We start from the raw sequence: 22,219 nt of genomic DNA on the forward strand, positions 1-22,219 counted from the left end.
AAGCCATAAGAAGTTTTAATGATTGATACTTAAGATGATTATATATTACATAGGTGAAAAAAATCTGTCAATTGAAATAAATGAATTAGGCCCTAATCTATGGATTTCACATGACTGGGAAAACAGATATGTATCTGTTGGCCACAGATAACTTTAAAAAGGTAGTGAGTATCTGGTGTGACCACCATTTGCCTCATGCAGTGCGACATCTCCTTCACATAAGATAATGGGTTTCATTTATTGATGTATTGAAAACATGTCATGGAAATTACCACCAGGGACTCAAAGTCAAACATAAATGAATCATTCTTTATTATCAGCAAGCTGGAGAGGTTGCAACAAACGTAATGCACCATAGTACACGTTGGTCAGGAGCTCTTTCGGGGCAGTCCTGTTAGTTCTCTTATATACTTCTTAAACAGAAAAGTTATATTTGCATGATTTACATTATTCATCCTTAACGTTTGATTCCTGCATGTAACTTATAGAACATATTCTGGGCATTCTGCCAAAAGGTCTGACTGTCTCCCCCTCACATCTCCACCCAGCACCTACAGGAACCAATGATTTATGAGACAAGATGTACAATTCAAAGAGCTCTCTTCAGACAACATTTCCCCCACACATGAATATACACCTACTATTGGTGAAACATTATTTAATGGATAATATGAGTTAATAAAATAAGATACAGCTCTGAACTCCCCCCCCCCCACACACACACACACACACACACCACTCCTACTCAAAGACGATTGAAACATAGGGATCCAGAGCTGCATATTATGCTACACAGGTTACCATGGTAATCAGACTTAAGCTGTTAGAGAATGGGCGACGGATAACTCTTTACAAGATGTTTTCTATTGAATTGTTATTTAGGGATCTGGAACCGGTGCCGGAGAGAAACGAGATGAAAGAAAACATGATTGTGCTTTCTGGTGTTTTTTCAGTGACCCTGAATGAGCAAAGCTATTTTCACAATGATCACAGCTATAAGGCTTCTCTCCTGTGTGTATGCGCTGGTGTTCGCTCAGGGTTCCTGAATGATTAAAGCTCTTCCCACACTGATCACAGCTATAAGGCTTCTCTCCTGTGTGTATGCGCTGGTGTATAATCATGGATCCCGAGTCACTGAAACTCTTCCCACACTGATCACAGCTATAAGGTTTCTCTCCTGTGTGTATGCGTTGGTGTTTAGTCAGGTGTCCTGACTGATTGAAGTTCTTCCCACACTGATCACAGCTATAAGGCTTCTCTCCTGTGTGTATGCGTTGATGTTTGCTCAGGGTTCCTGATCGACTGAAGCTCTTCCCACAATGATCACAGCTATAAGGCTTCTCTCCTGTGTGTATGCGCTGGTGTGTAGTCAGGGCTCCTGATTGATTGAAGCTCTTCCCACACTGATCACAGCTATAAGGCTTCTCTCCTGTGTGTATGCGTTGGTGTAGAATCATGGATCCCGAGTCACTGAAACTCTTCCCACACTGATCACAGCTATAAGGCTTCTCTCCTGTGTGTATGCGTTGGTGTTTAGTCAGGTGTCCTGACTGATTGAAGTTCTTCCCACACTGATCACAGCTATAAGGCTTCTCTCCTGTGTGTATGCGTTGGTGTTTAGTCAGGTGTCCTGACTCATTGAAGCTCTTCCCACACTGATCACAGCTATAAGGCTTCTCTCCTGTGTGTATGCGTTGGTGTGTAATCAGGGATCCTGAGTCACTGAAACTCTTCCCACATTGATCACAGCTATAAGGCTTCTCTCCTGTGTGTATGCGTTGGTGTTTAGTCAGGTGTCCTGACTGATTGAAGTTCTTCCCACACTGATCACAGCTATAAGGCTTCTCTCCTGTGTGTATGAGTTGGTGTTTAGTCAGGTGTCCTGACTCATTGAAGCTCCTCCCACACTGATCACAGCTATAAGGTTTCTCTCCTGTGTGTATGCGTTGGTGTCTAGTCAGGGCTCCTGTGTGATTGAAGCTCTTCCCACACTGATCACAGCTATAAGGCTTCTCTCCTGTGTGTTTGTGTTTAGTCTGGGCTCCTGACTGATTTAAGTATTTCCCACAATCAAAGCAGGTATAAGGTCCCTCCACTGAATTAATTCTCAGATGATATTTTAAGGTTTTAGATGCATGCTCTAGAGTGTGAATTTGCTCATGAATTGTCAAGTCCTGTTTAGCAAAACTCTTCCCACAGTCAGAGCAGCAGTGGTGAGGTTTCTTCCCTATACCTCTATGCTGGTGTTTCTTGAGGTGTTCTGGTCTGGAGAGACTCTTCTCTTTCTTGTCAGCATCATGATGTTGTTGAGGCTCTCCAGATGATAAGCCCCTCCCTCTAAGAGAGCAACGATTAGGGATGTCCCCTGTGAAACAAAGACATTGAATAGTTCGATTTTGCAAATATTGGTCCATAAACAGATGGGTCCTTCCTTGAAATGAATGCCATTTGCTTCCCTTTTATATTTTTCCAGTAGAAATTGTGCACCAGTATTACATTTTACATCTGTTATTAAATAATATGAATAAAGACTTGCTAAAGTGACAAAATTCTGAATTTTGAAAATTCTGAAGTCGCTCCGTCAACCCTGTGTAACTTCTAGAAAGATTTTAACCCAACTAATACAATAATTTCTCCAAGTTTTACCATCATTGAGTAAAGTTACAAGCGCAGAATAATATGATTATTGTGAATAGTCAATTAGTGTAAGAGTTTGATTTAAACGTTGACATGCTTTGAAGTAACAATTTCCCTAAAAAACCTGTTTACATGGACACATCTGAAATCAGGCTACCTGACGGGACTTTGATAAATGCTGAAAATTGCCAATCAAAATAAACATTCTACCACAGCGACTATGTTATTATTTTGAAGCAGTATATAGTTTGTATGTGAAAACTATTTCTAAGCTGTATACTTTCAGTTTTTCCTGAAGTCACTGCACTCGAGCAAAAGAATGAAGCTTGCGCTGCTTGTGTTAGCACATGCACAGATTAAACACACCTCTATAACTCTGATTAAGGTGTTTACATGTCCTAATCATTCTACAGATTGTTCAGAAAACCAGGTATTTTTAAAGGCGTATCCTTACTTCGGTTATTACCTTACACCAATTAAGATAAGCAGAGTAAGGTGTTTACATGACTAATGCCATACTCGGCCTATTGCCATAACTAGTTTAATGTCAAATTATGAGTGTGCATGTAAAGCCCTAGTTATTTGGTTACTTCGACAGTCATTTCTGAACATTATTTATTTCATGTGATTCATTTACATCTGTCCCTCATTTTAAGATCAACCCATGTTTTAATATGGTGAAACTGTTCCTGACATTTTTGGGGCAAAAGAAACACTGAATGTCAAATCATAGAGTAAAAGCAGGTGAGCTGGTTCTAGTCTTATCGATTCTATGTTGTTTTTTGTAGAAAACTGAGCAAGTGAACCATTTTACCCAGAAATTGGTAGAATAATTTTTTTGTGTGAAGCTAGCATTCAATTTCCACTCCCTGTGGAACAAAACTAGCTTCCATTACCCATGTCATAAGCACATTTGTGGCTGATTTAAAGGGCTATTTTACCACTGTAAACTAGTGGTTTTGTTGTTTTCAGTAATCCCGTTACTTTATTTAGCACATTGGCACTTAATACAGTATGTATTTTCATATAACCTTGAGATGGGAAAACATGTTATGAAATTGAACATGTGCTCTTCATGAAAGAATGTCAAAATTAGGTTAAATCAAACATTTTTGGGGGGGACCAAGTTACACTTCTCAAACTTGTGTGGAACTACCAAATATTTTCATCAATATATAATTAACCAATTAATTGTTACAGAAGCAGACTAATCCACACACCATGGTTCTTACTTAATGAAATAAAATCTCCATCTTCCTCTTCTCCTTCTCGTCTCTCAGTTCCACTCTGCCCCGGTGTTTTCCTACAGTCGACCAGAACCAGTAGTAAAGTACGGAGAGGCAGTCGACCTGGGGACTCCTGGAGGGTGGAGGGGGACGGGCTAGCTTTGTCCTGTTGGCCACAAGAAGTTTACAGTTGATCATTAAACCAAATATTGTATTAATTCAGTCTAAACCTCTGATTTGGGTGCAACCCTCAAATATCTCATTTTACCTGAAATGTTCAATCGTTCACTACAACCCACAAATCTAAGAGCATTGGATTGGTGGAGGCATGGGCTAGTTTCCACCATATTTCTTGTACCAGTCATTTCCTATCAAAACAGAGCAGAAGAGGAGAAGCAAGAGGGACAATAGGGCCCAAAATCTGGCTTCTGGCTTATTTGATCATACATACATTTTCGTAACGAGTAGGTTGTTAGGAGTGTATTGGTAAAAGTAGGACACGTGACATCCCAGCAACTTTGAGAAAAAACTATGGAAGTAGTACCTGGTCGTCACTAGTTACCACAAACAAAGCCATAAACCCCACCCATTTCTACAACTAATGTGATTTTAACCCTAACTTGAAAACACAAACTTTATGCCTAACCATAAATAAATAAAAATATGATATAGATGGTTGACATTGTGGCAACTAGTGAAAACATGCATATCTGCCCTCTCATTGGCTGTAATCGTCCCACCTGATCTTGACTCTTCTCGATAGCCTTCAAGTGGCGTTTCAAACTGAACAGACCTCAGCCCTTGAATTGCGTTTTACATCCGAGTGTACCTTAAAACGTCCCTTGCCCAAGCGAGGGAGAGTGATAATCGGAGGCAACGTCCTTGGTGGAAATCTTGAAGTTTAACTTCATTGGGAAAATGGGCAGCATTGGGAAGTTTGGATGAAAAGCGTGCCAAGAGTAAACTGCCTGTTTCTCAGGCCCAGAAGCTAGAATATGCATATAATTAGTAGATTTGGATAGAAAACTCTAAAGTTTCCAAAACTGTTCAAATAATGTCTGTGGGTATAACAGAACTCATATGGCAGGCAAAAACCTGAGAAAAATCCAACCAGGAAGTGGGAAATTTGAGGTTTGTAGTTTTTTTTAAGTGATTGCCTATCCAATATCCTGCGTCTATGGGGTCAGATTGCACTTCCTAAGGCTTCCACTAGATGTCAACAGTCTTTAGAAAGTTGTTTCAGGCTTCTATTGTGAAAGGGGAGAGAATAAGACCACTCACAGTAAGTGGCTCAGCTGAAAGCCTTTAGTTGTTAACCTGTTGGGGATAGGGGGCAGTATTTGCACGGCCGGATAAAAAACGCACCCGATTTAATCTGGTTACTACTCCTGCCCAGTAACTAGAATATGCATATAATTATTGGCTTTGGATAGAAAACACCCTAAAGTTTCTAAAACTGTTTGAATGGTGTCTGTGAGTATAACAGAATTCATATGGCAGGCAAAAACCTGAGAAGATTCCTTACAGGAAGTGGCTTGTCTGACCATTCCTTGAGCTTCTTGACTCTGTTTATTGAAGACTGAGGATCTTTGCTGTAACGTGACACTTCCTACGGCTCCCATAGGCTCTCAGAAGGCGGGAAAAAGCTGAATGATGTAATTCCAGCTCCAGGCTGAAACACATTAGCGCTTTTGGCAAGTGCTCTATCAGAGGACAATGGGCTGAGGCGTGTGCACGAGTCGACCCCATGTTTTATTTTCTTTCGTCTGTGAACCTAAACACGCTTTCCCGGTCGGAATATTATCGCTTTTTTATATTGAAGCAACATCTCAAGACATCAGTCAGGAAGTTAACACTCGGGCGCAAATGGTTCTTCCAAATGGACAATGATTCCAAGCAAACTTCCAAAGGTGTGGCAAAATGGCTTAAGGACAACAAAGTCAAGGTATTGGAGTGGCCATCACAAAGCCCTGACCTCAATCCTATAGAAAATGTGTGGGCAGAACTGAAAAAGTGTGTGCGAGCAAGGAGGCCTACAAACCTGACTCAGTTACACCAGCTCTGTCAGGAGCAATGAGCCAAAATTCAACAACTTATTGTGGGAAGCTTGTGGAAGGCTACCTGAAACGTTTGACCCAAGTTAAACAATTTAATTGCAATGCTACCAAATTCTAATTGAGTGTATGTAAACTTCTGACCCACTGGGAATGTGATGAAAGAAAGAGCTGAAATAAATCATTGTCTACCATTATTCTGACATTTCACATTCTTAAAAAAAGTGGTGATCCAAACTGACCTAAGACAGGGAGTTTTTACTAGGATTAAATGCCAGGAATTGTGAAAAACTGAGTTTAAATGTATTTGGCTACGGTCTATGTAAACTTCCGACTTCAACTGTACCTTCCTAATACAAGTACATGTCTAGTGGTTCCTGTAAATGATTAACTAATGTGCATGTCCAATAGCCTTCAGAAGACCAGGCATGACCCAGAATGGTTAAGCCTGTATTGACTCAGCTTGCACAAACACATTGGTTCTGCTTACACATATACTAATGGTTAACCCTATATCGATTCTGCTTACTACTTCTAAGAAAACAGTATAGGTACTGGAAAATCCAACACTTGCACTCCTGTCAGGTAGCTAGCTACAGTTACCCGTAGCTGGCTAGCTAGTTTCATAGTTTGGTAATTTATTCCAATACATTTCAGAATTGCACCCCTCACTACAAAACTAACCCAATTTGCCAACACTAATATATATTTTTATAATTGCAAGCTAGCTTAATATTTTTACTGAGATACTGAAAATGCAGGTTGCTGATAAAATTTTACACTTAGCGGCCACCAGAGTTTGACATGTGACTACAGTTTGCAATGAATTGTGGGTCATATCAACCCCGTTGTTCACTCGCTCCTTCAAGCTAAATCTAGGGCCAATGTTAGACCTCCCTTAAGATGGCAATCAAACTGCATCCGGTTTCGACGGGGATACCACCAAGGGGAAAACTACGTGTTTGGACTGCAGCCATTTATTTTCTTTGTTAGAACGGCCACTTGAATAGCTGGTAAAATAATGGCTAATGTGTAAGAAATCAGTGAAGGAATGTGAATATGTGCACTCTTCGGGAGGGAGGAGAGAATTAGGTCATAGTCACAGATTTCTAAACATGATTGTATGAACTGCCTTAATTTTGCTGGACCCCAGGAAGAGTAGCTGCTGCGTAGGCAGCTAATGGGGATCTATAATACATACTGTAATGAAACAAGTAGGGAGCAGGTCTCGAACCCTCGACCTTCTATCCCGAAGTCCAACTAGCTATAGAATGCCGCAAAAGCATGCTCAAGCGGTAGAGTCGATATCCGCGCTTATAAACCCAGGGTCGTTACAATACAAATGATATAGTTGTAGGCTACTTTAAAAAAAATGTAACCTTTATTTTACTAGGAAAGTCCGATATAGAAACAAAAACGTATTTACAATGACGGCCTATGAACAATGGATTAACAGCCTTGTTCAGGGACAGAACGACAGATGTTTACCTTGTCAGCTCGGGGATTCGGTTATTGACCCAACGCTCTAACCACTAGGCTACCTGCCGCCCCAAACAGAACACAGCAATAGTGGAGGTTCAAAGATGATAACTAGGCCTAGACATTTTTTACAACACAGCGGGCATATAATGTTAAAACCAGACTTACTCGATCCATCCTTTGTATGATATGAACTGCTGTCCGAGTCAACAATTTGTTGTTGTCCTTTTCCTCTTTAGGGTTTTATGGCAGACTACACCTATTGCCGCCACCTACTGCACGGCGGGTGAACAAAGAAGAAAAATATCCATCCAAATGATTTCTATCGTAGGTAAAGAATTCATGCAGTACATCTCTCCATGTGTAAAATCTTCATGAATTTGTTCCATTATAAATCTACTGATGTCTTGCCACAGATTCTTTACATGAATACCATTAAAAAAAGATGCAACACTGTTTCTGGGTGGTCATTTCAAAAAGTACATTTTGAATGTATCTATTTCTTTGTACTTCTTCATATAGTTGTTGGCAGGGTAATATGAATGAATAATTTTATAATAAACTTCCTTAATTGTGTTAGTAAGTAGTATGTGTGAGACAACAGATATTATCAATAAAACGATTCCAGTAAGGCATGACATAAAGTATATAGATAGATACAAAATCTTGTTGATACAAGGCAAGTACCGCTCTGTTGTTGAACGGACCAAAACAAAAACAAATCTTTACTACTGTTGAGTCAACAGCGGTAATCGAAGGTAGGTTCTGAGGGTCTTAACATGTTCCTGCATAATAAAGCAACACCTGAGGGAATGGAGACTAAAACAATTGAAAACTCTTTAGGCGTTATAGGGATCTTGTAAAGTGATAAGAATGAGTCATAATGAAGTAAAAGACCCTCTGCATTTACAAGTTGTCTCACCAATAGGATATTATTTCTGAACCAATATTCTAAAAACAAAGATTTATTGTTATACAATATGTGCTGATTATTCCAGATATAATATATTGTGGGGAGAAATTACGCTTCGAAATGAAGGTCCATGACTAGAAAACCTGCCAATGAAAAGCGGAGCTTCACTGGAACTTTGTCAATATTATAATTGCATACCAACATGAAGTTAAGGCCACCAAAAGTAGAAAAGACATGATGAGGAATGCAGTCCCACATAGAAGTGGGTCTTCTTATGAAGTGTTTTATCAAATTGATCTATAAAGTATTGTTTAAGGTAGGAATGTCTAGGAAATTCAGCCCACCATACTCATTACTTCTGCGTTATGAAAGGAACTAAACACGGACACGAATGATCCATTGGTAGTTCGTTGTAACCAAGTATTGGTGCTAACCGTGTGTTATTGGATGCTAGCATGCTAGTTAGCTATGGCGTCATAGGATACCACTTCCAAGCATCTGCCTCTAACCCTAGGATGCTCTTTGCCACCTTCTCCTCCCTCCTGAATCCTCCTCCCTCTCTGTGGATGACTTCGTCAACCATTTTGAAAAGAAGGTTGATGACATCCGATCCTTGTTTGTTAAGTCAAATGACACCGCTGGTCCTGCTCACATTGCCCTACCCTATGCTTTGACCTCTTTCTCCCCTCTCTCTCCAGATGAAATCTTGCGACTTATGACGGCCGGCCGCCCAACAACCTGCCCGCTTGACCTTATCCCCTCCTCTCTTCTCCAGACCATTTCCGGAGACCTTCTCCCCTACCTCACCTCGCTCATCAACTCATACTTGACCGCTGGCTACGTCCCTTCTGTCTTCAAGAGAGCGAGAGTTGCACCCCTTCTCAAAAAACCTACACTCGATCCCTCCGATGTCAACAACTGCAGACCAGTATCCCTTCTTTCTTTTCTCTCAAACTCTTGAGCGTGCCGTCCTTGGCCAGCTCTCTTGCCATCTCTCTCAGAATGACCTTCTTGATCCAAATCAGTCAGGTTTCAAGACTGGTCATTCAACTGAGACTGCTCTTCTCTGTGTCACGGAGGCTCTCCGCACTGCTAAAGCTAACTCTCTCTCCTCTGCTCTCATCCTTCTAGACCTATCTGCTGCCTTTGATACTGTGAATCATCAGATCCTCCTCTCCAAGTTGGGCATCTCCGGCGCGGCTCACTCTTGGATTGCGTCCTACCTGACAGGTCGCTCCTACCAGGTGGCGTGGCGAGAATCCGTCTCCGCACCACGTGCTCTCACCACTGGTGTCCCCCAGGGCTCAGTTCTAGGCCCTCTCCTATTCTCGCTATACACCAAGTCACTTGGCTCTGTCATATCCTCACATGGTCTCTCCTATCATTGCTATGCAGACGACACTCAATTAATCTTCTCCTTTCCCCCTTCTGATAACCAGGTTCGAGGTTCGAGGTTCTACCTGAAACTCAAAAGGGTTCTTCCAAGGGTTCTCTATGGGGACAGCTGAAGAACCCTTTAAGTTTCTAGATAGCACCTTTTTTCCAAAGAGTGTAGTGTTGTTACGCCCACTTCTCGACAACACTTCAACCATCCAAATAAATTATGTCACGGAGCATCACCATGGCGATGATGATTTGTGAGATGTCATTGCATTGACAATCCCCAATAGTGACTTAATGACATTTGGAGTTCCTGACATCATTTGTTTGGCTTTTACCTGTTAGAGAGGATGACTGCATCTGAAATGTCACCTGACAGTATATAGGGAATAGGATGCCATTTCAGACACAGACTATGTGTAGGTCTATTCTAGTCTGGTGGATGGATGGTGTAATAGATTGGTCTATTAACATGGTAGTCTACCAAGATACGAATTTCACTTACCTGATTGGTTAATCCTGTGAGCTCTTAACTTTAATACGTTGATAGAATGTGCTGCCTCAAACATGCCCTTGTGTTGTACTACCATGTTTTGGATTAGTAAAGTTTCCCAAATGAGCTGCTCCCTCCTGTCCAGTTATTATTAGTTATTCTATAGGTGATAACACCTAAAATACTACAGATGGGATGTGATGATTAAATCACTGTGTACCTTTATTGTAAGGCCTCTTAAATAAAGCTGCTATTTAATACATGGAGCGTACTGAGTGTAGGCCGTCATTGTAGGCCATCATTGTAAATAAGAATTTGTCTGACTTGCATAGTTAAATAAAGGTTACATTTTTGGGGGGTGAAATCAAGCCCAGTTTTATCATATACTTTTATTCAAGAGGATAGTTCAACCCTAAATGAAAGTAATTTTAATTGAGCATTTTACAAAATAATTGACATTTGTTTTAACATTATTAATAGCAAGATGTGTATGAAGGGCCCAATTCAGATGAGATAAGTAGACTGAACATTTTTTTATTTATGTCCATGTGAAGTCAACTTATCTAAGGTCTGAATAGGTTCTGAAGTGAAAAACAGTGTGGTTGTATAGTCTTGTACATTAACTGTTGGGGCTAGGGGGCAGTATTTGCACGGCCGGATAAAAAACGTACCCGATTTAAACTGGTTACTACTCTTGCCCAGAAACGAGAATATGCATATAATTAGTAGATTTGGATAGAAAACACTCTACAGTTTCTAAAACTGTTTGAATGGTGTCTGTGAGTATAACAAAACTCATATGGCAGGCCAAAACCTGAGAAGATTGCATACAGGAAGTGCCCTGTCTGACAATTTGTTGTCCTTCTGTTGCATCTCTATCGAAAATACAGCATCTGTGCTGTAACGTGACACTTTCTAAGGCTCCCAATGGCTCTCTAAAGCCGCCAGAAAGTGGAATGGGGTGTCTGCTGTCTCTGGGAAAAGAATAGCAGCAGAGTTTGTGAGTGGTCAGCCTGGGGACAGTGAGACTGAGATGCGCATTCACGAGAATTCTCAATTTATTTCTTTCAGCCTTTGAATGAATACAACGTTGCCTGGTTGGAATATTATCGCTATTTTACGAGAAAAATAGCATAAAAATTTATTTTAAACAGCGTTTGACATGCTTCTAAGTACGGTAATGGAATATTTTGACATTTTTAGTCACGAAATGCGCTCGCGCGTCACCCTTCGGATAGTGACCTGAACGCACGAACCAAACGGAGCTATTTGAATATAACTATGGATTATTTGGAACCAAAACAACATTTGTTGTTGAAGTAGAAGTCCTGGGAGTGCATTCTGACGAAGAACAGCAAAGGTAATCCAATTTTTCTAATAGTAATTCTGAGTTTAGTGACTGCCAAACTTGGTGGGTGTCAAAATAGCTAGCCGTGATGGCCGAGCTATGTACTCAGATTATTGCAAAATGTGCTTTGACCGAAAAGCTATTTTAAAATCTGACACCGCGATTGCATAAAGGAGTTCTGTATCTATAATTCTTAAAATAATTGTTATGTATTTTGTGAACGTTTATCATGAGTAATTTAGTAAATTCACTGGAAGTTTTCGGTGGGTATGCTAGTTCTGAACATCACATGCTAATGTAAAAAGCTGGTTTTTGATATAAATATGAACTTGATTGAACAAAACATGCATGTATTGTATAACATAATGTCCTAGGAGTGTCATCTGATGAAGATCATCAAAGGTTAGTGCTGCATTTAGCTGTGGTTTTGGTTTTTGTGACATATATGCTTGCTTTGAAAATGGCAGTGTGATTATTTTTGGCAGGGTACTCTCCTGACATAATCTAATGTTTTGCTTTCGCTGTAAAGCCTTTTTGAAATTGTACAATGTGGTTAGATTAACGAGAGTCTTGTCTTTAAAATGGTGTAAAATAGTCATATGTTTGAGAAATTGAAGTTATAGCATTTTTGAGGTATTTGTATTTCGCGCCACGCGATTCCACTGGCTGTTGACTAGGGTGGGACGCTAGCCCAGGGAAGTTAACATTACTGAAGCTACAGTAATGATTCCCCAATTTGTTGTGCCATCACCCATGATGACCTAAAACATTATGGACAACATTTTCCTCTCGCTAAAACACACACAAAGAGCTAAAGAATGACAAGTTTGGTATTGTCTTGTTCCCTTTCAGATATACAAAGCAAAGCTCATTCTCAAGCCAATAGCCCACGACCCATGACTACACAGTGCACTAGAGGGAACAAGGTACCATTTGGGACGCAACAAAGATCATCTTGTGTTCAGTTCTTCTTGGTTCAAGTGTTAAGCAGTCTGGTGGCTTGTAGATAGAAACTTTGAGCCAGTTGGCATCAGACCTCATGCTCCGATACCCGACGGTAAGGGTATGAACAGCTTGTGGCTGGGGTGTGTGGGGTCCTTGATGATGGGGGCCTTCCTCAGGCACAGTGTAGTCTGTATAGATGTTAATACATTTAACCCAAACAACTTTGAAGTCATTGTACATCTTAATACATTTAAACCAAACAACTGCTGGTCTTCTTAACATAAAAGTATTGTACGCATTCCTAGCTGTCAAGCACAAGAACCATATAATTTTGAAATTATCTGAGATGTTGTAATGTCTGGACTTACTTACCGTGGGGCTGCCCTGGGGGAGTTGAATTTCACAACATCGTACTGGACATCCTCATCCTCTTTCTGGGGTTGAGGCAGTTGGACAGTGGAATGCAGAGGCAATTCCTGGTTATTGAACTAAGAGACGTGGACGGTGGTGTAGTGACTGTCATCCTGCTCACCTCTGTCTGCTCTCTGTGCTGCAGTAGGGTCATGGCCATGCCTGAGATGTTGTCATACATGGGACTACAGTCTCCTTGATGGAGAGAGAGTACAGACAAGATAAGCAGACCTTGGAACTATTCCATTGCTTTTTTTGTGCCAGGCAAGATTAATCAACCAATGAAATAAATCTGATAGAAAACAAATACTATTTGATCTGAACTCACATGTCCATCGTCTGCTGCGTCTTTAACGTCAGAGGTGGATTTGGAGTCCTTCTTCCTGTTTTATATTAATTAATTAATGGATGGATGGATGAAAATGATAAAGTGAAAGGAAAGTCTTAGAAATATTCTCACCTGAACCACATGTAACCAGAGACAAAGGATGAGAACCAGAACTATGATTCCTACAACTGCAGTCATAACTGAAATTTGTTTCACTAAACAAAAATGTGGAGGAAATTAGTACATAGATGCTCTAATAAACTTAAAACAAGAAAAATACATTATTGCTATAAGCCAACAAATACATTGCTTAAAATGTTTCTCAATGAGCTTTAAATGTAATGACTATGAGCAAATAATGAGCTTGAACTGTGTATTTTTATGTAAAGACAGACCATTGTTGATTAAACTGTACCTGTTATAATAATCATCAGAGCTGTAGAGTTCTTAGATGCCATTTTATTCCAGGCCTCACAGTGGTAATGTCCACTGTCCTCAGACCTGAAGTTGGTGATGTTGTAGATCTGTTCGAATCCATTTGGTTAAAGTCCTTTTTTGAAAGTACCAAGTGTATTTGTCCACAGGTGGGTTGGCGTCACTGCTGCAGGTCAAAGTCACTGAACTGCCCTCCACTATTTTACCAGAAGGACTGACTGACCCGGAGTGATTTCCTTGGAGGATCTGGTGTTGGAGACGAAAGGAGGGTTATATTTTTCTTATTTAACCCTTATTTTAACATGTAAGTTGACTGAGAACATATTCTAATTCATATCAACGACCTGGGGAATAGTTACAGGGGAGAAGAATCAGCCAATTGGAAAATGGAGATGATTAGTTGGCCATGATGGGTTGAGGGCCAGATTGGGAATTTAGCCGGGACACTGGGGTTAACACCCCTACTCTTACGATAAGTGCCATTAGATCTTTACTAACCACAAAGAGTCAGAACACCCGTTTAACATCCCATCTGAAAGACAGCACCTTACACAGGGTAATGTCCCCAATCACTGCCCTCGGGAATTGGGATATTTTTTTCAGACCAGAGGAAGAGTGCCTCCTAGTGGTCCTCCAACAGTATCTGGTCTCCCATCAAGGAGCGGCAGGTAGCCTAGTGGTTAGAGCGTTGGACTAATAACTGAAATGTTGCAAGATCGAATCCCTGAGCTGACAAGGTAAAAATATGTCATTCTACCCCAGGACAAGGCAGTTAACTCACTGTTCTGTCATTGAAAATAAGAATTTGTTCTTAACTGACTTCCCTAGTTAAATAAATAAAATTAAAAAAGGGACTAACCCTATTTAGCTTCAGAAGCAAGCCAGCAGTGGGATGCAGGGTGGTACGCTGCTGGTAAAATGGTAAGAAGATTGTAACCAGCATCTTGCTGCTTCCTCCCTCACTAGCTCGCAAGGAGATCAGATCTCAGATTCTCTGTCTTGCAAACACATGTGACATCCCTCTTAAAGTATTAACAATCTCTGCCACCAAAAAGGGAGCATGATGCAGTTTGGGGGTATTTCCAGTTCAGGAGTATAAATTAACTCAACTCAATACAAGAGCACACACAGTACAAGTGAAGTTTAAAACTGTCATTTACTTACAAATACTTACAAATAACAGTGAGAGTCTCTTCAGGAGAGTAGAGATTCTTGTATTTTATTTTAAATTTTTATTTAACTAGGTAAGCTAGTTGAGAACAAGTTCTCATTTACAATTGCGATCTGGCCAAGATAAAGCAAAGCAGTGCGACACAAACAACAACACAGAGTTACACATGGAATAAACAAGCGTACAGTCAATAGCACAATAGAAAAAAAGTCTTACAAATACTTACAAATAACAGTAAGAGTCTCTTCAGGAGAGTAGATATTATTGTAGCCTTGTACAGCACAGGAGTATCTGCCTGCATCCTCACTGCTGACTGGGTCTAGGATCAGGGAGTTATCTAGAGTCTTTGAGCTGGTGAGGTGTTGTCCGTTCTTGTACCAGATGTACAGATGAAGTCGGAAGTTTACATATACTTAGGTTGGAGTGATTAAAACTCATTTATCAACCACTCCACACATTTCTTGTTAACAAACTATAGTTTTGGCAAGTCAGTTAGGACATCTACTTTGTGCATGATAAGTAATTTTTCAACAATTGTTTACAGACAGATTATTTCACTTATAATTAACTATATCACAATTCCAGTGGGTCAGAAGTTTACATACACTAAGTTGACTGTGCCTTTAAACAGCTTGGAAAATTCCAGAAAATTATGTCATGGCTTTAGAAGCTTCTGATAGGCTACTTGACATAATTTGAGTCAATTGGAGGTGTACCTGTGGATGTATTTCAAGGCCTACCTTCAAACTCAGTACCTCTTTGCTTGACATCATGGGAAAATCAAAAGAAATCAGCCAAGACCTCAAGAAAAAAATTCTAGACCTCCACAAGTCTGGTTCATCCTTGAGAGCAATTTCCAAACGCCTGAAGGTACCACGTTCATCTGTACAAATAGTACGCAAGTATAAACACCATGGGACCACGCAGCCGTCATACCGCTCAGGAAGGAGACGCACTCTGTCTCCTAGCGATGAACATACTTTGGTGCGAAAAGTGCAAATCAATCCCAGAACAACAGCAAAGGACCTTGTGAAGATGCTGGAGGAAACAGGTACAAAAGTAACTATATCCACAGTAAAACGAGTCCTATATCGACATAACCTGAAAGGCCGCTCAGCAAGAAAGAAGCCACTGCTCCAAAACCACCATTAAAAAAGCCACACTACGGTTTGCAACTGCACATGGGGACAAAGATCGTACTTTTTGGAGAAATGTCTTCAGAAATAGCTTCATCAATATAAAAGGAAAACAAGAAAGGCGCACTCTCGGTCGCACGCAGTAAATAGCTCTGGGACACTGCAGGGTCCACTCATTCAGAGTGGTCTTACGCCCTCATTTTTCAGAATACAAGCCTGAAACAATTCTAAAGACTGTTGACATCTAGTGGATATGTCTTTAGTCATTGGAATCTGTATAGGCAGTCCATGGAAAACTACAAACATAAAAAAATCCCACTTCCGGGATGGATTTTCCTCAGATTTTCGCCTACTATATCAGTTCCGTTATACTCACAGACATTATTTTAACAGTTTTGGAAATTTTAGAGTGTTTTCTATCCAAATCTACCAATTATATGCGTATCCTAGCTTCTGGGCCTGAGAAACAGGCAGTTTTCTTTGGGTACGCTTTTCATCCGGAGGTGAAAATAGTGCCCCCTAACCTAGTGAGGTTAAACAACGTTTCTATTCAAACCCGAGGTACCATAATATGTAAATAAATGATCATATTTAAGACAGAAAGAAGTATGTTCAATAGGGAAGATAAATAACGAAGAGCGAGCCCTCATTCATGCGCCACAAGCCTACTTTCCTAATGAGGAACACCTTGGATAAACTACAACTACTTGTTCGTTTTTCAAAAAACAAGCCTGAAACCTTGTATAAAGACTTGACATCTAGTGGAAGCCATAGGTACTGCAATCTGGGAGCAATTTTCTTGTATACTCAATAGGCTAACAATGGAATGGCCTGTGAGCTCCAAAAAATAACAAATTTCCTCTGGTTTTTGCCTGCCATATCAGTTCTGTTATTCTCGCAGACATTATTTTAACAGTTTTAGAAGCTTCAAAGTGTTTAATATCAAATACAACCAATTATATGCATATCCTAGCTTCTGGGCCTGAGTAACAGGCAGTTTACTTTGGGCATTACAGACAGGCGGAAATTCAGGATAGCACCCCCTAGCCCGAAGATGTTTTAAGGACAACAAAGTCAAGGTATTGGAGTGGCCATCACAAAGCCCTGACCTCAATCCCATAGAAAATTTGTTGGCAGAAATGAAAAAGCGTGTGCGAGCAAGGAGGCCTACAAACCTGACTCAGTTACACCAGCTCTGTCAGGAGGACTGGGCCAAAATTCAGCCAACTTATTGTGGGAAGCTTGTGGAAGGCTACCCAAAATGTTTGACCCAAGTTAAACAATTTAAAGGCAAATACTAATTGAGTGTATGTAAACTTCTGACCCACTGGGAATGTGATGAAAGAAATAAAAGCTGAAATAAATCACTCTACTATTATTCTGACATTTCACATAATTAAAAATAAAGTGGTGATCCTAACTGACCTAAAACAGGGAATATTTACTAGGATTAAATGTCAGGAATTGTGAAAAACTGAGTTTAAATGTATTTGGCTAAGGTGTATGTAAATTTCCAACTTCAACTGTACCAACCGGAAGCCATGGATTACAGGCAACATCCACATCGAGCTGAAGGCTAGAGCTGCCGCTTTCAAGGAGCGGGACACTAATCCGGATGCTTATAAGAAATCCCGCTATGCCCTCAGACAAACCATCAAACAAGCAAAGTGTTAATACAGTCACAACCACATTACGGTATCTTTGTTTGTATGCACTTCTCAATTATGAGGTTTGCATCTGAATGTTGTATAAAATAAATGATTACCGTAATTTCCGGACTATAAGCCGCTACTTTTTTCCCACGCTTTGAACCTCGCGGCTTAAACAATGACGCGGCTAATATATGGATTTTTCCCGCTTTCAAATATTTTTTTTTAAAAAGAACACATTCTGTGACGTGCTCAGTTTTTTGGCGGCATGAAGCTTTCATTAGACCAATGAAATTGCCGAACGGGTTAAGGTCAAACAACTTTTTGGTTAACTGTTTAGATTAAATCGAGCGCGCTCATCATTCTGATTACGGTAGTCATTTTGTCACCCTCATCATGGCAAAGACACGGAGAAATGCATATGATGCAGCTTTCAAGTTGAAGGCGATTGATCTGGCTGTTGGAAAAGGAAATAGAGCTGCTGCACGGGAGCTTGGTCTGGAGCAATGACTTTCTTGGTAGGCTACTGTTTACTGATACATTTTTTTTTTTTACAAGCCGTGTTTCGTTAAAGCCTATTTATTTTTGTTACAAGACGTGTTTCGTTAAAGCCTGTGTAAAGTTAATTTGTTTCAATGTACCGGTAGGCACCTGCAGCTTATAGACATGTACGGCTTATTTATGTTCAAAATATATATATATTTTTTAATTCAGTGGGTGCGGTTTATATTCAGGTGAGCTTAATAGTCCGGAATTTACGGTAAGTATAACAATAATTTTGAGAATATGTAATGTGATGTTAGCCTTCTAAACGAGAGGATTGTTTTTATATGGCTTAACCAAGTCATTGGACACGCCCTCGTGAGCCAGACATTATACCCAAACATCATGGAACGCATTTTCCCATGGTGCCCCGACTTCCTAGTTAATTACTGTTTACGTGATTAGTTTAATCAGGTAATACTTACACATGGAGAAATGATTTGATATAAGAGTCATCACATTAATGAAAGATAGTCAGCCAACGTTACGACAGAACTATCATGGTCCAAACACACCAAGACAGTCGTGGAGAGGGCATGACAAAACCTTTTCCCTCTCAGGAGACTGAAAAGATTTGGCGTGGGTCCCCAGATCCTCAAAAAGTTCTACAGCTGCACCATCGAAAGCATCCTGACCGGTTGCATCACCGCCTGGTATGGCAACTGCTCGCCATCATTCAGATGCGCTACAGAGGGTAGTACGTACAGCCCTGTACATCACTGGGGCCAAGCTTCCTGCCATCCAGGACCTATATACTAGGCGGTGTCAGAGGAAAGCCCAAAAAATTGTCTGTTCTCTCTGCTACCACACGGCAAGTGGTACCGGAGCGCCAAGTCTAGGGCCAAAAGGCTCCTTAACCGCTTCTACCCCCAAGCCATAAGACTGCTGAACAATTAATCAAATGGCCACCGGAATATTTACATTGACAACCCCCCCACCCTCCACCTCCATTTGTTTTGTACATTGCTGCTACTTGCTGTTAATTATCTATGCATAGTCACTTCACCCCTACCTACATGTACAAATCACCTCAACTAACCTGTACCCCCGCACATTGACTCGGTACCGGTACCCCCTGCATATAGCCTCGTTATTGTCATTTTGTTGTGTTACTTTTTATAATTTTTTACTTACATTTATTTGGTAAATATTTTCTTAACTCTTTCTTGAACTGCACTTTTGGTTAAGGGCTTGTAAGTAAGCATTTCACAGTAAGGTCTACACTTGTTGTATTCGGCGCATGTGACAAATAAAGTTCGATTTGATTTATACCACCCCTAACTTGTCACAACACAACTGATTGGCAACACATTAAGGAGGAAAGAAATTCCACAAATTAACTTTTAACAAGGCACACCTGTTATTGAAATGCATTCCAGGTGACTACCTCATGAAACTGGTTGAGAGAATGCCAAGAGTGTGCAAAGCTGCCATCAAGGCAAAGGGTGGCTACTTTGAAGAATCTAAAACATAACATATATTTTGGTTTGTTTAACACTTTTTTGGTTACTAAATGATTATCACAGTTTTTATGTCTTCACTATTATTCTACAATGTATCAGTAGGTGTGTCCAAACTTTTGACTGGTACCGAATGTCGGTTCACATTTGGGATGCAGCTATCCTCTCTAACAGTTAGAAGCCAAACAAATGATGCCAGGAACTCCAAATGTCCTTACGTCAGTCTTGTGGCTTGCCGATGTAACGACGTCACACAATTATTCAACGCCATGGTGATGCGCCAGGACTATTTCGTTTGACGGTTAAAGTGTTGTCGTCGAGTGGGCGTGGCAACACTACACTTTTAGAAAATAAAGGTGCTATCTAAAACCTTAAAGGGTTCTTTGACTTTCTCCATAAGATAACCCTTTGAAGAACCCTTTTCATATAGAACCTTTTTGGTTCCAGGTAGAACCCTTTTGGGTTCCATGTAGAACCCTTTCTACAAAGGCGTTATACATGGAACCCAAAAGGGTTCTACCTGGAACCCAAAAGGGTTCTCCTATGGGGACAGCCGAAGAACCCTTTTGGAATCCTTTTTTCTAAGAGTGTACCCTGCATGTGTCACAGGTGTAACCATGGTCTTATAATGAGTGACATCATCCTCACCTCCTCCATGACGTCTACACTGTTGATCCTGGCAACGGCTCAAGGTTCTGAGCACGGTCGCTAGGCGATGGTCCAGGGAGGAGAGATGCAGCTCGGAGAGGGGCCACGGAGAATAGAGGATCATGAAAAACAGAGTGCCTCGTGGCATGACAGACTGTACTGGGACAGGGAGAGGAGACGCAGACAGAAGCAGTAGGGTGGAGGAACGGATGCTAGATAAGGAGAAAGAGAGCGAGAGAGAAATGGAGTGAAAGTTGAGAAAGAAGAGGAATAAATTATATTTATCATGTTCTCTCCTGTAGTTGAGTATATATATATATTCATGACAACACAACTTATTGCACCTTAATGTTTAATCATGTACCACGTTTTACCTGCAGCACTGCTCCAGGTGTCAGGATAGAGGGTTCATCTGTAGAGTGGCCTCCAAACCTGTAGTCAGCACACACAGTCTCAATGTTACGATCAACTAACGTTAGTTAAACCTGTAGTCAGCACACAGTGTCAATGTTACAATCAACTAACGTTAGTTAAACCTGTAGTCAGCACACACAGTCTCAATGTTACAATCAACTAACGTTAGTTAAACCTGTAGTCAGCACACAGACAATGTCAATAATACAATCAAATAACGTTAGTTAAACATGTAGTCAGCACACAGTCTCAATGTTACAATCAACTAACGTTAGTTAAACCTGTAGTCAGCACACAGACAATGTCAATAATACAATCAAATAACGTTAGTTATACCTGTAGTCAGCACACAGACAATGTCAATGTTACAATCAACTAAAGTTAGTTAAACCTGTAGTCAGCACACACAGTGTCAATGTTACAATCAACTAACGTTCGTTAGCTAGCATTCGAGGGCTGACTGTTTTCAAATATCTGTGCAGTGTAAAATAAAATGTTGGTAATTTGTGTTGTCTGACTACTGCAGCAGGCTACTGCTTGTCCATTTGCTTGCTAACAAGAAACCCAGACGAGAGAAACGTGAAAGCATCCAGGCAGCAGAGATGAGCTTGTCATTAGCTAGCTAATGTTAGCTATATTGTAGCTATAAAGCATTATGTTTACTGTTATTTTGAAATAACATTTTTATTTTATTGTATACAAGTTATTTACATAGACAGAAGGGAGTTAGTTATAAATACAGTATATTTGGCTGTAGTTTAGTTTAGAAGAAAGACTTATGCAGTGGTGTAAAATACTTAAGTAGTACTTTAAATAATTTATTAGTTTTTTGGTGGGAATCTGTACTTTGCTTAAGTATTTATATATTTGACAACTCCTTTTACCTTTACTTTACTACATTCCTAAAGAAAATTATATACTTTTTACTCCATACATTTTCCGACATGCAAAAGTACTCATTACATTTTGAATGCTTAGCAGTACAGAAAATGGTTAAATAAACACACTTATCAAGAGAACATCCCTGGACATCCCTACTTCCTCTGATCTGGCGGACTCACTAAACACAAATGTTTTGTTTGTAAATTAAGTGAGGGTTGGAGTGTGCCCCTGCCTATCCGTAAATTTAAAAAACAAGAAAATGATGCCGTCTGGTTTGCGTAGTATAAGGACATTTTAATTATTCATACTTTTAATTTAATTATTAAGTATATTTGAGCATTTATATTTATTTAGTTACATAAGCATATTTAAAACCAAATACTTTTAGACTTTTACTCAAGTAGAATTGACTGGGTGACTATCACTTGTACTTGTCATTTACTATTATGGTATCTTTACTTTGACTCAAGTATAACACTTGGGTAATTTTTCCACCACTAGACTTACGTTTATTTTTGACCGGAGAATTACTTGTGAATTAGGTTTGATGCACCCATTGCAAAGACTTGCATTAACAGCTCTTTGTCCTGTCTGTGCTGGTAGCGTACAGCAGCTGCCATTATAGTAGCAGCCAAAGACCGGAAGTAGTAATTCGCAGATAGTAGTA

At 40.2% G+C, this 22,219-nt stretch overlaps 2 protein-coding genes across 9 annotated transcripts in view; one reads left to right on the forward strand and one right to left on the reverse strand.

The window, feature by feature from the left end:
• The window catches only part of LOC106564400 (zinc finger protein 271-like), a 92,791-nt gene that overhangs the window by 27,179 nt on the left and 43,393 nt on the right, over positions 1 to 22,219 (forward strand). The gene's annotated exons all lie outside the window — the stretch shown is intronic.
• LOC106597953 (zinc finger protein OZF-like) lies at positions 289 to 22,201 on the reverse strand. 8 transcript variants are annotated; one of them, XR_006757914.1, is made up of 11 exons: positions 22,060 to 22,199; positions 20,631 to 20,688; positions 20,257 to 20,468; positions 17,490 to 17,597; positions 15,047 to 15,191; positions 14,509 to 14,647; positions 13,630 to 13,895; positions 13,347 to 13,429; positions 13,215 to 13,269; positions 12,848 to 13,081; positions 12,347 to 12,663 (listed from the first exon to the last, which is right to left on the reverse strand). XR_006757914.1 is itself a non-coding variant. In XM_045690972.1 (5 exons), exons 3-5 carry the CDS (start codon positions 20,263 to 20,265, stop codon positions 879 to 881), a joined length of 1,668 nt encoding a protein of 555 aa, XP_045546928.1. In that variant the 5' UTR covers positions 20,266 to 20,468; positions 20,631 to 20,688; positions 22,060 to 22,201; the 3' UTR covers positions 289 to 878. The 8 variants fall into 8 exon arrangements, 4 of the variants coding, with proteins under 4 accessions (XP_045546928.1, XP_045546930.1, XP_045546931.1 ...); XR_006757915.1 differs by lacking the exon at positions 13,347 to 13,429 and having other exon boundaries at positions 14,509 to 14,556; positions 22,060 to 22,198; XR_006757912.1 differs by lacking the exon at positions 13,347 to 13,429 and having other exon boundaries at positions 22,060 to 22,198.

Source organism: Salmo salar, chromosome ssa12 (genome assembly GCF_905237065.1).
Source record: "Salmo salar chromosome ssa12, Ssal_v3.1, whole genome shotgun sequence".
Classification (NCBI taxonomy): Eukaryota; Metazoa; Chordata; class Actinopteri; order Salmoniformes; family Salmonidae; genus Salmo; species Salmo salar.

What these genes read in the sequence shown, in the direction of transcription:
- LOC106597953 (XM_045690972.1), bottom strand. An exon ending in TTCATTAAGTAAGAACCATG is followed by an intron (nt 2,366 to 3,857) that starts GTGTGTGGATTA and finishes TTTGTTTCACAG; the next exon opens with GGGACATCCCTAATCGTTGC.